General features: G+C 38.9%; 3 protein-coding genes across 17 annotated transcripts in view; 1 reads left to right on the forward strand and 2 right to left on the reverse strand.

The window, feature by feature from the left end:
- wdr93 (WD repeat domain 93) overlaps positions 1–4,367 on the reverse strand; it is a 49,318-nt gene extending 44,951 nt beyond the window's left edge. For 2 of the 3 annotated variants that reach the window (XM_046062767.1, XM_046062764.1), the window contains exons 1-7: positions 4,213–4,367; positions 2,926–3,069; positions 2,526–2,637; positions 2,013–2,214; positions 1,625–1,689; positions 1,458–1,536; positions 1,269–1,354 (exon numbers count right to left, since the gene is read on the reverse strand). In XM_046062767.1, the coding sequence (XP_045918723.1) occupies positions 1,269–1,354; positions 1,458–1,536; positions 1,625–1,689; positions 2,013–2,214; positions 2,526–2,597 (504 nt within the window). In that variant the 5' untranslated portion in view covers positions 2,598–2,637; positions 2,926–3,069; positions 4,213–4,367. Of the gene's footprint in view, positions 1–1,268; positions 1,355–1,457; positions 1,537–1,624; positions 1,690–2,012; positions 2,215–2,525; positions 2,638–2,892; positions 3,070–4,212 lie in introns of all 3 variants that reach the window. The other variant, XM_046062766.1, reaches the window with a different exon arrangement.
- LOC123979049 (doublecortin domain-containing protein 2) overlaps positions 1–14,044 on the forward strand; it is a 131,248-nt gene that overhangs the window by 8,364 nt on the left and 108,840 nt on the right. The window lies entirely within an intron of this gene.
- Positions 4,831–11,967, reverse strand: LOC123979052 (RNA polymerase II elongation factor ELL2-like). Its single transcript, XM_046062774.1, has 7 exons — positions 11,538–11,967; positions 11,181–11,295; positions 10,424–10,895; positions 9,311–9,362; positions 8,649–8,820; positions 8,491–8,535; positions 4,831–7,872 (listed from the first exon to the last, which is right to left on the reverse strand). The coding sequence occupies exons 2-7, from the start codon at positions 11,238–11,240 to the stop codon at positions 7,762–7,764; spliced, it is 912 nt and encodes a 303-aa protein (XP_045918730.1). The 5' UTR covers positions 11,241–11,295; positions 11,538–11,967; the 3' UTR covers positions 4,831–7,761.

The following is a 14,044-nucleotide window of genomic DNA, read 5'->3' on the forward strand; positions in this document are numbered from 1 at the left end:
ATTGTGAAACAAAACCCATTCAAAAATATGGGGGAGATTCACAAAGAGTGGACTGCAGCTGGAGTCAGTGCTTCAAGAACCACCACGCACAGACGTATGCAAGACATGGGTTTCAGCTGTCGCATTCCTTGTGTCAAGCCACTCTTGAACAAGACACAGCGTCAGAAGTGTCTCGCCTGGGCTAAAGACAAAAAGGACTGGACTGCTGCTGAGTGGTCCAAAGTTATGTTCTCTGATGAAAGTAAATTTTGCATTTCCTTTGGAAATCAAGGTCCCAGAGTCTGGAGGAAGAGAGGAGAGGCACAGAATCCACGTTGCTTGAAGTCCAGTGTAAAGTTTCCACAGTCAGTGATGGTTTGGGGTGCCATGTCATCTGCTGGTGTTGGTCCACTGTGTTTGCTGAGGTCCAAGGTCAACACAGCCGTCTACCAGGAAGTTTTAGAGCACTTCATGCTTCCTGCTGCTGACCAACTTTATGGAGATGTAGATTTAATTTTCCAACAGGACTTGGCACCTGCACACAGTGCCAAAGCTACCAGTACCTGGTTTAAGGACCATGGTATCCCTGTTCTTAATTGGCCAGCAAACTCGCCTGACCTTAACCCTATAGAAAATCTATGGAGAAGAGAAAGATGCAATACGCCAGACCCAACAATGCAGAAGAGCTGCAGGCCACTATCAGAGCAACCTGGGCTCTCATAACACCTGAGCAGTGCCACAGACTGATCGACTCCATGCCAATTCAGGCAAAAGGAGCCCCAACTAAGTATTGAGTGCTGTACATGCTCATACTTTTCAGTTGGCCAACATTTCTAAAAATCCTTTTATTGTATTGGTCTTAAGTAATATTCTAATTTTCGGAGATACTGAATTTGGGTTTTTCATTAGTTGTCAGTTTTAATCATCACAATTAAATGAAATAAACATTTGAAATGTATCAGTCTGTGTGTAATGAATGAATATAACATCCAAGTTTCACTTTTTGAATGGAATTACTGAAATAAATCAACTTTTTGATGATATTCTAATTATATGACCAGCACCTGTATTTATACACACCTTTAGCATTTTCTCACTTTTCTAGATTCAATGGCTCCCCTCCTTTTTTCTTTGTGTTCAATTTAAAACCAATGACTTAAATAAAAATAAAAACTTAACGAAGCACAGACTCAATGACAATAAAATTTCACTGTTGGTAAGATGCCTAATGATTCCTCCTACACAATAATGTCCAAACCAGCCTACCAATTACATTTGAGTATATATACCTGTTTTTGTGATAGTGCCAATTCCAATTCCTTCAGCCATGCTTCTGCGGGGAAATGATAGACCTCGAGCCAAAGAACGCCGTTGCCTGATAGGAGGTTGAAATTCACATGATTCAGAATTTGAATGTGTAGTCTTTCATTAAAATCACGTAATAAAAAAAGCTCAAACAGAAAGTAGTCCTCACTTACAGCTGATTGATGCAGCTCCATAATCTCCCCCCTCAGATAGTTCAAAGGTCAAGCAAATGCTCCTTTTGTTGATATTCTCCTGATATTGAAAGAATTTTTTGAACCTGTTAATTTTTTTCCTATTGAATGGTGGTGCACAAACACAATATGACACTGACAATACGCACCATGGTGTTAATAACACAGAGGAGGTGAATGCCTTCACAGTGATATGCAAAGACTCTGGCAACACCTGCAGTGGAAGATGATGTCAGCTGATGTCAGTATGATGATTCATTTTTAATAAAGACCCTGTTTTAGGTGGTGGGGGGCCTGGTGGGGCTTTCCAGTTTTAACTGTTCTTTTCTCTAATTCTCAGGTGTTACTGTCTCTGTTCAGCACAGCACTAGTTTGTGACTTCAGGATCAAGCTAGAGCAATTCAAGAGTCCAAGTAAGTGTCAATCTGTTCGTTTATTTGTGAAAATCTTACAATCTATACAGGTTCTATGCAGGTGAGGGATGATAAACAGAGGCTGAAGAGAAGCACGGTGGTGGATCAGAGGTGTACTACCCACCCATATCATCAACAGTGCCAAGCAGATAGGTATTCTCAGCCATTCTGGTCATTTGAGTAGATGTGATTTCCAAGCTGTCCTGCAGCCGCTCTGCAAGACAGATGAGAGAAGATGCACACCACACAGACAAGCCCTGGGAGTGACCCAGACTGAGGTACCTGCCGTCTTCTGAGCACGCCAGGCAGTTGGTGCTCTCTGGAAGCTGACAGATAAGACAGTAAAAAATTTATACCCACATTTCATTTGGAAAACACTGATGTTTTCATTCAATAACCTATTTATTTTAATTTGTAGAATAAAAAGACTTTATTTGACTGCCTTTTGGACACCATATGACACTGGGCTACACAGATAATCTTGACTTGATCTGTCGTTATTCAATAATAATTCAATAATACACAGTTTAGTAAGAGTTTTGCCTGATGGGTTGTCAAGTATTTGACATTTAGCATGATCTCTGTTATGAACAAATGTCCAGCAATAACCCGATAACTTTAAACTCCCCATCTCTACCTGTGCTACACTGGGCAGCTCAAAAGTAGAAGTTTTCTTTCTGGATGTCTCTGTTTTGCAAGGTGCTTCCATTTCTGAGTCTGGGGTACCTTAACTGGTGTACAAGGACATCCTATAACCAAAAAAAAAAGTAATTTGATACAAAGCATTTGACTTGCAAAGCATTTAGTTTTCTGTGACCATCTGAATTTGATGCAACACCACAATAGCTGGGCAAGAAAGAATGTCCCAGGTTATGTCTAACCATGCAGACATACGCAGTGATGGAAGAATTACTGAGATTTTTTAGTCATCTAAAGGACCAGTTCCACATGGTAAAAATGTATAAAAAATACCCCATCACAAGTAAAGGTCCTGTCTTACTTACATAAAAGGACAGAAGTAGCTATTAGCATCAAACCTGCAGATCTTCTACCAGTCATTAATAGCCAGTGCTCTGTTCTCTGTTCTACAGTGGCGTGCTGGGTTGGTGGCATCAAGGCTGGTGAGACCTAACAAGCTGGTAAGGAAGGCCAGCTCTGTGGTCGGTCTGGAACTGGACAGTCTGGGGTCAGTGGCGGAGAGGAGGATGAAGGTTAAAATCAAAGTCATCCTGGATAACCCCCCCTCAATCCCTCTATGACGAGCTGTGTACATCAATACATCATCCCACCCAGGTGGACTGTCACACAATTCTCCCTCTCCATTGTCTGTTGGACTAATTTATATATTTGGTTTATATTATATTATGCTTATTAGTTATTATGTAGCATACTATACAATACTATTTGTATACAATACTCATACTATACCAGATGATTATTGATATCCTATGCAATGCTGTACTATACTATATACTATATACAATATACTATAATATATGACTAAATTTTAGTCCCATACACACCAGCACGTACCTTGAGATCCTCGGGCAGAGGTCTGTTGTCTGTTCCAGAGTCTCGACTGAAAACTAAAGGGGACAGAGCGTTTGCTGTCAGGGCCCCGAGGCTCTGAAACAGCCTGCCCGAGGAAATCAGGTCGGCTGAGTCAGTGAACTCTTTTAAGTCCCTTTTATTTTATTCTATTTTCTTGCTTTTATCTTGTATTGTTTTTGTATTATTGTCTTTTGGGTATTATTGTCTTTACACTTAAAGCACTTTGTAACTTGTTTTTGAAAAGTGCTCTACAAATAAAGATTATTATTATTATTATTATTATTATAAATTTCATCTTATACGATTGCGTACATCCATTACTGTATACTTTACTATATTTTACTATACAGTATATAACCAGTATACTATGTATTACATTCCTGTATCAATACAGTTAAACACTAAGTATCGTTAACGTTATAGTCGACTAGTTGACAACTAACGTTAAATGTAACGTTAGAGGAGTAAGTCGGTCCATATCGGTGCATCACATTCAGTCTCGGTCTGGCTGAGAAAGAGTCATGTTGCAGCTGTATTTGTAATTAAATAGCAACTTCATTGAATTCTCTGTTAATTTCACCACAAAAGTGTTCACACACAAGTTAGCTATTGCTAACAGCTAACGTTACAACAAACACGGTGAACAAGTAAGGACAACAGAAAAGGTGAACACTTTAGGCTACAAATATAAAACTATCTTTGGTTAGGTAGAACTTAAAATAATGTCACTTCGAAATAGCATTTCATTTCACATCATTGGCCAGGTGTCTTACCTTAATTTGACCCTAATTTATGGTTTCACACCGGCAGCCCTATGAAGGTGTAGGTTAGCTAGTGTTTCACGGTCGACATGACAACGGTGTTACGGTTGGACCGAGTCCAACGCGGCTGTCGATAGATGAATATGCACAAATTGAGGTTTTCTGTCTCAGCTTCCAACCCAGACAATTCAGACTAATCAGTAGTGAGATAAGGCACACGCTGCTGTTTCATATACACATACTAACTAATTACACGCCCTGAGAAAGTCATTCAAGTTGCTCCTGTGAATAACAGATCAATCAGGCATTAGTAAATACAACTTAGAAACCCTTGAAAGTAGTAATGTTTTATTCAGTGTTCAATAATGAAGGTTCTTTTGTGTTCATAACTGTATGTTTTGGGGGTTCAATTTCATCCCATGAACTAGGCACTTTTATTTGCATGACAAAAATAATCCATAGACCTATTTTTCTATCCAGAGCAAGAGAGAGTGAGATGCAGACAGAAAGGCTGAACAATGTTGCCATGAAAGAAAAAAAATAAAAATGATGATGACCACCAATGATGATGATGATGAGTCATGACCTGCATAGAAAATGCTCATGACAAAATACAATCTCAAAGCAAAATACACTTTGATGTTTTTTTTATTCTTTTGAACTTGCAGGAACAGGACATGAGAAAGCATACATTTGTAAAAGTTCATAGTGCATACTCTCTTCTGTGACTAAGATGAGGCTTTCCCTTCAGCAGGTATGCAGTACATAAAACACCTACTGTGCAGTACACACTGGTTGGTGCCTTTTAAATATTCAGCACCAGTCCAAAAAACAAAACATCCATATGAACTTTTTGTTGCAGATTGATTAAGACTTGCACAGATAAATAAAACCCATTTAGTGATTTTGTCAGAAATATTCTGTCTTCAAGATTGGTGATTCTTTCATCACACAGATAATTATGGTCTTCAATCAGCCACTCAACACTGCTATACCATTCCCCCCCCAAACCTTCTCATAATTACCACCCATTACCTGAAAGTGATTGTGCATTAACATTTGAATGATTTTTTTGTGTGCTTGAAATATCACAGGAATCACTGAAGACAGTCTTCCAATCAAACTTCACCATGTGTTCAGAGCAGAGACAAATGAGACGTGAATAGGAGTATCAGCTGCAGTATAAACCAAAGTGGTGTTCCTAATGATAAATACCTGACCATACAATGATGAGTATGAAAAACACGAGTACCAGAAAGATTTAAAGATTACAAATGCAACTGATGAGTAAACCATGCCATCATAGCTAGTCAAACTGTGTACTAAACAATTGTACAATTACATTATGAAACATTTTCTCCAAAAAGCAATATTCAAATGTGTGAGAAAGCCACTGTTGGCATTCATTTGAACAGTGAAATGTCTAGATAGGTTTAAATGTGACAGCTAAAAGTAATATAAGGCAGATAACAGATGTGTGTGGATAATGACTCCTTTTGTATATTGGCAAATTGAAGATTTCATCATATAAAAGTGTAATCTTAAGGCTTATCTGTCATTGACTGTGTGATAACATTCAGTACAAAAACTGCAACCATGATGAACAATTACAATCTAAGTGGAAATTTTTACTAGCCTGCCTTCCCCCTTTTTTCCAAACTGGGTTTAGTGCAAAAAAAAAAAAACACTGAATGGGCGCTGATTATTACTTGGAAACTAAAGGATAGAAAACATTTCATACTATTGTTTAAAACACCCAAGTACCACAAATAGCTCTGAAGTAGCAAATGTACACTTTTTACCAATATGGCTCCACATTTCCCTGAAGACAAAACATCAATGGCTGACTCTGAAATCATTCACTGTCCATTACAAAGTCCCCAATGTAGTCGCCCATTTTGTAGATCTGTCTCAAATAATCCAACAATGCAATACAATGTGAATCCAAACATAACGTGCCACCATGCTTTGCGTAGTGTGTGATACAGTTGTTTCATTATAGGGAAGAAGTGAAGAATTTCAGACACAGCAAAAAGTGTTTGCCAACGTAGCCACTAACCTCCCATCTAGAGGACTTTGAGGCAGCTTTAACCCAGCCACTCTCCACAACTGTGTCCGGACAGACAAACATATAATGCTAGGCGAACCTCTGATCTGCTCACAACCTCTCCCGCCTGTTTGGACACAAACACTTTGATCGAACAAGACCTGGCACTTCAAGCGAAGGAAGATGGCTTAAAATAAATACATCAGTAGTTCTAAGGGGAGGGGGGGAGGAAGCGAAAGACTCTTCTTTCCAGTGGGTTAAAATACTTCAAACTAGACTCATTGCCTAATTAACAATGTCAGTAATGGCTTTGAGGAGGAAAATCATCTTTCCTCACCAATTTATTGCAACAGCCATCAAGGCCAAGCGTTTTGGTCCCTTTACCAGTCATTCTAAAGAAAAGGGGTGTGGTGCATGTCCAACCATTTACATATTTTCCAGCTTTTGTCCCTCATTGGATTCTGCTGCTTTCAAAATGTTAGCAAGTACTTTATGAATCTGAATTTAGTGTGCAATATGTCAGGACCACCTGCTCCATGAAACAAGATGATCAGATGAATCCGGGTGAACAGTAGGACCCCCTTACAATCTCTCAATTTTAAATCATCATTCATTTAAAATAAAATTATTATTTTCTGCCAAAGGGTGAGATTATTTCACTCGTTTCAAATACAAAAATCAACTTCTTTTTAAGATTTTGGTAAAAATCCAAGTTTCAATAGCTTGATGCTAATGCAGCAACTGCTTTAAAGTAGTCTTGCTTCAAGATAAATGCCTGAAACATTTAGGGAAACTGCACTGGGAACTGGTGGAATCATCTCACGCCATTTGCATAATAGGACGTGAAGGCTGAATCTGAAATGAAATGACTTCAAACACTTCAGGGTTTTTTTTTGCAGTGGGCTACTTCAATTATGTTTCATGAATGAGGCAACTTTGATGTGGATTTTTTTTTTTTTTTTTTTTTTTTTTACACACAGCATTTTGAAATATTTAAATTTACCAAAAAAAAGGAAAGGGGGATTTTGCCTGAAGCAATACTTGACTTAACAAATGTCAAACACAAAGTGAATAAATTAAAGTCATATTTGCTACCTTTTCCATTATTTCCATGGCTTACACTGACACTGGTTTTAACAAGGTTAGAAAAAAACTATTAGGGAAACTGTCTGGCATGGCAATTTGATGTGCACAGATGCTTTCCAAGATTTTATTAGTGACTTTTTGTTTTATGCCTCTCCCCTTGGACCTTTCACATCAACAAGACATCTCTTAAGGAATGATAACTTCAAACCAAATAAACATACAAATACCAAAGTTAAATCTGCTATTGATTGATTTCATTAGTGTCCACAGCATCATCCGTGGTCCCGGCGGAAAACAATCTGTGTTGACGTCTGCAGTTTCATCCAAAACCTTCAATATCACTTTCAATAAAAAGGCTTTGTTTGACACGTCCTGACACCTAATAAGGGGGTTTCCATATAAAAATATGATAAAGGGGAGAGCCAATGCTATGAAGAAGCCTCAGAGACATCATAGTCTATGATGAGCTGCTTGATGTACGACAGTTTCTCGTGGAGATATTCGCAGCGTTTCTTCTCTTCCCGGTAGCCTGGGAACTTCTATGGAGAAAAAAGAGAGCAATTCAACAAAAGGTTACGTCACTACTTAAAATGGATAATGGATAATACAGGAGGATGAGAAATGTGTAAACTGGTGATGCAGAAGTGGAAATAAATGGAGCTAAGAGCAGGACAATTGCCTAATTAACTCTTTACACGAATTAAGTCAAAATTCAAATTAAAGTTTTAAGTAGATCTGGTGCAATATGTGGCATTTCATGCAGCTGCTTAAAACAGGAGTTAACAGTGAGCCTTTTGCAGCATTATTAGGCTCACTAAATGATTGACTCTGTAAACAAAATGGCTGATATTGCTTTCCATGTGAATGTTACAAATTTAAGTCATCAAAATGAAGTGAACTCAGAGATTCATTATACAAAGAATGATAGAATATTAAATACTGGCAACCAATGTGAAGGAGGTGGGGATGTTGTCTCTACTTAAAACATTGTGTAAATCCTTCAATAAATTAATTACTCATTTATGCAAAGGCAGTAATGTCCTTTCCATCCTGATATGAATACAATCATGGGGCTATTTTATACGTCATTAGCATGGTCATTACAAAAATAGTGGTATGTGAAAATCTATCTTAAATCATTTAAATGTTTGACTTACCTTCCGATACTTGTTGTACTTTTCTAGAATTTGGTCTTCCATTATCTAAAGGGTACAAAACACAAATCATTAAATTGTAAATATTAAATGAGCTGCATAAAATATACCGTCAGCACTGAGCGCTGTAGATCAGATCAGATCTAGTTTTATGTATGTACCTTATATTGTTGTGTGCCAGGGGACAAGCTTTTGATCTTGGATCCTAGCTGAACAAACATGTGAGTTATGGTGGCGATCCGGGAGTGGAGGTCTTTGTATTCATCATACTCCGCACAGAAATCCTCCAGGTACCTCTGACGTTGCTCCAAACTCATGATAGTGCCATATGTACTACAAGGAGACATGTAGACAAACAATTACACTGTCAATGATGATTTAACTGTAACACATAAAGAACACACACTCCTCCACCTGGATTTCACCCTGTAGATACATTTTAGTAGTCACATTTATTCACACACAATTATCGTTTAATATTTTTTTGCTTTCTAAAAGAGGCTATTTCCTCAAGTCCTAATTTCATTTTATTTTGTGTAGTACCTCTTTTTGACACAAGATGACAGCATAAGACCACACTGTCATGCTTTTGTGATAAAGGGGTACCCCTATTCAACACCATGTTTCAGCAGAACCAATTATAAACAATGCGAATAAATACAAAGAAAAAAAGTGATGTCTGTCTTCTATCTTGTTAAAAGCCCAATCACTGTAAGTTCTGATAGCTGAAAAGGATGTGCACGTTAAACCCCACCTCTTCTTCTAATTGCACATTTTAATAGCCAATATAAATTAAATGATTTTAAAACATGTTCACACTCACAGCACATAATCCGGCTTCTCCTCAGAGGCCACAGCATTTGTGATGTCAGGATCTGGAAAAAAAAGTACCAGATAGATAAAGCAAAGGACATTAGCTCGAGTTGAGTCAATACAGTCACCTACGTGACACTTTGTCATTGTCTGAATGTTAAGCAATGTGTTTTTGTTTTGCAAAGTGTGTGCGTGTGCATGTGTGTGTGTTTTTATATCCCGGTGGGAACTTTAACCTGAATGCACACTAACCCATGAGGACTTGTGTCACAGTGGTGACAAAAATTGAGGTCCCCATGGGTAGAGACTGCTTTTTGAGGGTTAAGACTTGGTTTAAGCATTTAGGTTACAATTGGTGTAAGGTTAGGGCTAGTGTTAGGGTATGGATAAAGGTTAGGCATGTAGTTGTGATGGTTACGGTTAAGGTAAGGGGCTAGGGAATGCAATATGTCAGTGAGATGTCCCCACGGGAATAGAGGAACAAACGTGTGTGTGTGTGTGTGTGTGTGTGTGCGCGTGCGTGCGTGTGTGTGTGTGCGTGCGTGTGCCTGCCTGCCTGCCTGCCTCTGTGCAGACTAGCTAAGAGCTTGTGGGTATCAGGAGACATGTCAGCTTAGAGACCTGAAGCACTGCTCGAGCTGTTGTTGAGTCCATCAGCCACATAACACACTGAGGACTCCAGAGAGTTAGTTTAAGGGAGCAAACACAGATAGGCTCACAAGATAATACTGTATAAATGCACCTGTGGCTGTCGGACAGCTGTCTCAGAGAAACTTCACACACAATTACCACTGGCCACCAGTTAAAAGTACGTGTGGCTAACTTGTTATTTTGTAGAGGAGAAACTGCAGTTCAAAAGTGTTTTGGAGATGGGGCCACTGCCATATAATAGATGTAATACTCAAACCAAAATGGTCAGAGAAGCAATAAAGTGATATCTCCAAACTTTCTCCAAGTCACATAGAAATCAAAATGACTCAAAAGAATGTAAAAGTTTATCCTCAACTATAAAGTGTGGTCGAAATCTATCAAGACTCACCCTCTTCATTACTGTGTTGTTCCATGATGTGATCAAACAGTATAAGAGAAATGGAGGCTAAAATCTACATAAAAAGATACTTACTGTCAAGTTTGTCCGGTTTCTGCTTGAGATCAGAACTGGTCTCTAAGCATTCGCTGCCCATGTTGTCTTTTAACCTCTCCCGGTCCTTGTCTTTGTGCTTTTTTGATTTTTTCTTCCTGTGCTGGCTGTTGGCGAGCTGCTGGTGAGCGCAGTCAGAGTCACCTTGCGGTGGCTGGTGGCTGCTTACTTTGGGTTCTTGCTCTCTACTCTCTGTGACAGGTGCATCAGAGGTCATAGACAGTTTGTGAATTAGAGGGAAGCCATTGTTGCCCTCTGGTAAGCCATTTTGGTTACTTGTCCTTTGAAACTCAGTCTTTGTGTGGAAACTGGGGTTGAGGGTAGGAGCTACAATGTCATGTCCTTTATTGTTTAAGAGTCTGTTTACTGTGGGCTGCTGTTGCAACCTCTGGTCTGTAGGTTTTTGTCTCTTAACAGCTAGCCTTTCCAGTGAGTCAAAAGGCACAGGACGTTTCTGGGAAAGGAAGTAGAAAAAGAGAGAAATCATGCATTAATATTTCTGTAAAACTACATACAAAATACCATTCACAACCTTTCCTTAAACTGACCTCACCGGTGCAATGTAAAAGTCAACAATCATTAAAAACATAAGACAACGTATAAAATGTGCTTTTTTACATATGCATATATGTAGAAAACATATATTAAACACTGTATAATAAAGAAGCACCAGGTTAAAAACAGATTAGTAACTTTCACACATGTATAGATTTGAATGAAAAACTATATGGACATTTACCAATGCAGGATTTTTCACTGCGCTGCTATGTAGTGCCATATCCTCTATGGTCTTCGGCATGAACCCATTTGCTTGAACGTTCTGTGATTGGTGGCTGATGTGCAGCTGCAACTTCCTGTTAGACGGGAAGAATCAACACAAGGCAATTTGCAGACTAAAAATATATTCCCAATGTGGAGTTTAGAAACATTAAATTCTAACTGGCGTTGCTGCAGAGTTAAGTAGATTTACAGGAGAGCTAATTAAGTTAAGAATGAAAACGAAACAGATTCTGCACCTGCATGTGGGACTGAGAGAAGCAGATATAGAAGAGAGGAAAAGATGACAGACTTGGTTGAGCTTGTGTGCCTGACCCACCTGGCCAGCAGCCTGCTGATCAGCTGCCTCTCCTCCTCGCTGTAGCCTGGCCAGTCCCTCTGTACGTGCTTGTAGAAGTCATCCCTCAGCAGGTAGCTGCTGTCTTTGGGATTCACCTTTGCCACCTAAAATACAACATATACCACATGATGTTACCATACCAACTGCAATTGAAGTATTTTAATGCCTGGGATTTATGACCTAGGATCAATCAGAATCAAAAATCCAGTCATAGTTGCCACCTGTGTCTGTCTGATGTTTGGGCAGAGGAGGAAACGTAAAGTGGGTTTTTAGAGCTTTGTTGCTGAAAACAGCCAAAGCTCCAAAGTCATGGGCCAAGTCAAAGGGAGCTGCAGATTCAAGTTATAGCTGTCATTACATTGTCACAATGCTTGCAAAATATGCATGTGCCAGTATACATTTTGAAGGTCCAGATATTTAAACAAAAATATTCAAAATGGTGTCAAACCATTCATCAAAATAAGGTAAATATATTATTTAGCAATATGATAAATCCCTTGCTTGTTTTCATATACAATAAAATATATATTACACACATATTATATCCCAGCTTTTATTTTGTCGACCATAACGTTTGGGCTGATTCCAGGATTGTGTTATCAGGATAAATTGAGCACTGCAATTATATAAATTACAGTTGTGTCTTTTTCTTTTTTTTGTAAATGTAAAACCAACCCAATATTATCTGTAATAAATTAGTCAAACTGGCGACCTGTCCAGGGTGTACCCTGCCTTTCGCCCGATGTCAGCTGGGATTGGCTCCAGCCCCCCACAACCCTGTACGCAGGATGGGTGGACGATCCTGACGATGGATGGATGGATAAATTAGTCAAATAGTAACACTGTCACTAACTGGACTCCTGGGCGTGCTGAAAGTGGCACATCCACATTCCTGAAAAGCAAAACTCTTTTTCTGCAATTCTGTTCCCAAAACTGGGAGTCTCAGCGTTTAACCTCCTCTCTAATCTTGACTCCTTTCAAGGAGGACATCTGTCTTTCTGGGGCCTCCTGACAGAGCAGCCCCGCCCCACTGCAAACACAGTCTCTGCAGAGACAATTACAGCATCGACCTAATTACACACATGCATGGACACAAAAACCACATGCACGCACACACATCAACAAGTACAAGGGCAGTGAACGTGAACACACACACACACACACACACACACACACACACACACACACACACACACACGTGATGACAGTACTAACACAAACATAATTTAGGAATTACTCAAAAATGTATACAGGAAAGTCGCACAAATAAACGTTTCTAAATTAGATTACAAGCTGAATTAAAGCACAGCTGGCCCCTGGTTTCTTTTAGTATGCGATTGTATGTTTGCTAACTGGATGGTGTTACATCTTGCATTGTGTTGTGCAACAGTGTGGTTTATATACGGCAGGTTTTCACCCCCAGGACACCAGAAATGTGTGTATGTGTCTGTGTACGTAAATGAATATGTTGTTATGCGTAGGCAGTGTGCAAATGTTTAGGTCAAATGGGCTTGTGCACACACACAAGCAATAGTGTCCGCATTGGGTTTTTTTTTTATGCACAAGAATGTTTAATATATAAATGTGCATCATTTGTGCATGATGTGACACATTCAGGATGTGTATACGCAAGTAGTAGTATTTATACATTACATGGTTCCTAAACATTTTCCATTTTAAAATTTTTCAGAATCAAATCTCCAGATTTCTCTGTAGATTTTTCAGACCATATTTAACACCTGAGTAGGCTACAAACAGGTAGATATTTATTATGTAAATAAAATGTTGGTTTTAAAATCCAACATTCTGACTATGTATGCTATTATTACGCCAAATAATTGCCAGAAGATTGTAGCTAGATACTGTAGCTCATTCAAATCAGTTTTTTGAACATTTAGTCCACATTCCTACGCAGAAAACTGGATGACATTCAACTGTCAAACATATCTGATGTTTCTTGTGTACATACAATTGAAATCTCAGCCTTGCCCTTGGTGTTAAATTTACAAAATATAAATGTTAGCAAATATACAACATTGAGTTACCTTTACAGACAAATGTAACTAAACATGAACGTAGTTAATGTGTAACGTATCTTTATATCATTTATATATATTGTATTCATTAAAATGGCTCTGTTTTATTAACACCAAGGGCACTGCTGAGAGTTCAATTGTGTGTACACAAGAAACATCAGTTTGTCACAGTCAGCCATGTTTTTTGTTTACATTTGGCGTCATGCACCTGAAACACCTAGAGGTCGGAAGTTAACTGGAAAATTCCGACCTCCGACTTTGACTGGACCGCAGCATAAAGCTGTTGTACGGTGACCTGCGGACGTTGAGGCAGCTTTGCGTAGGAGTGTGCATTCAGTCATATTCACACTTCTTGCCTTGCTTTCGACGACATCAAGTCCACTCTGGCCCGTGCTCTCTTACATAGTGGTAAACATTATGGCTTCTGCTCCAAATGCCATGAAACACACT

This window comes from Micropterus dolomieu, linkage group LG11, assembly GCF_021292245.1.
Source record: "Micropterus dolomieu isolate WLL.071019.BEF.003 ecotype Adirondacks linkage group LG11, ASM2129224v1, whole genome shotgun sequence".
In the NCBI taxonomy this organism is placed as follows: domain Eukaryota; kingdom Metazoa; phylum Chordata; class Actinopteri; order Centrarchiformes; family Centrarchidae; genus Micropterus; species Micropterus dolomieu.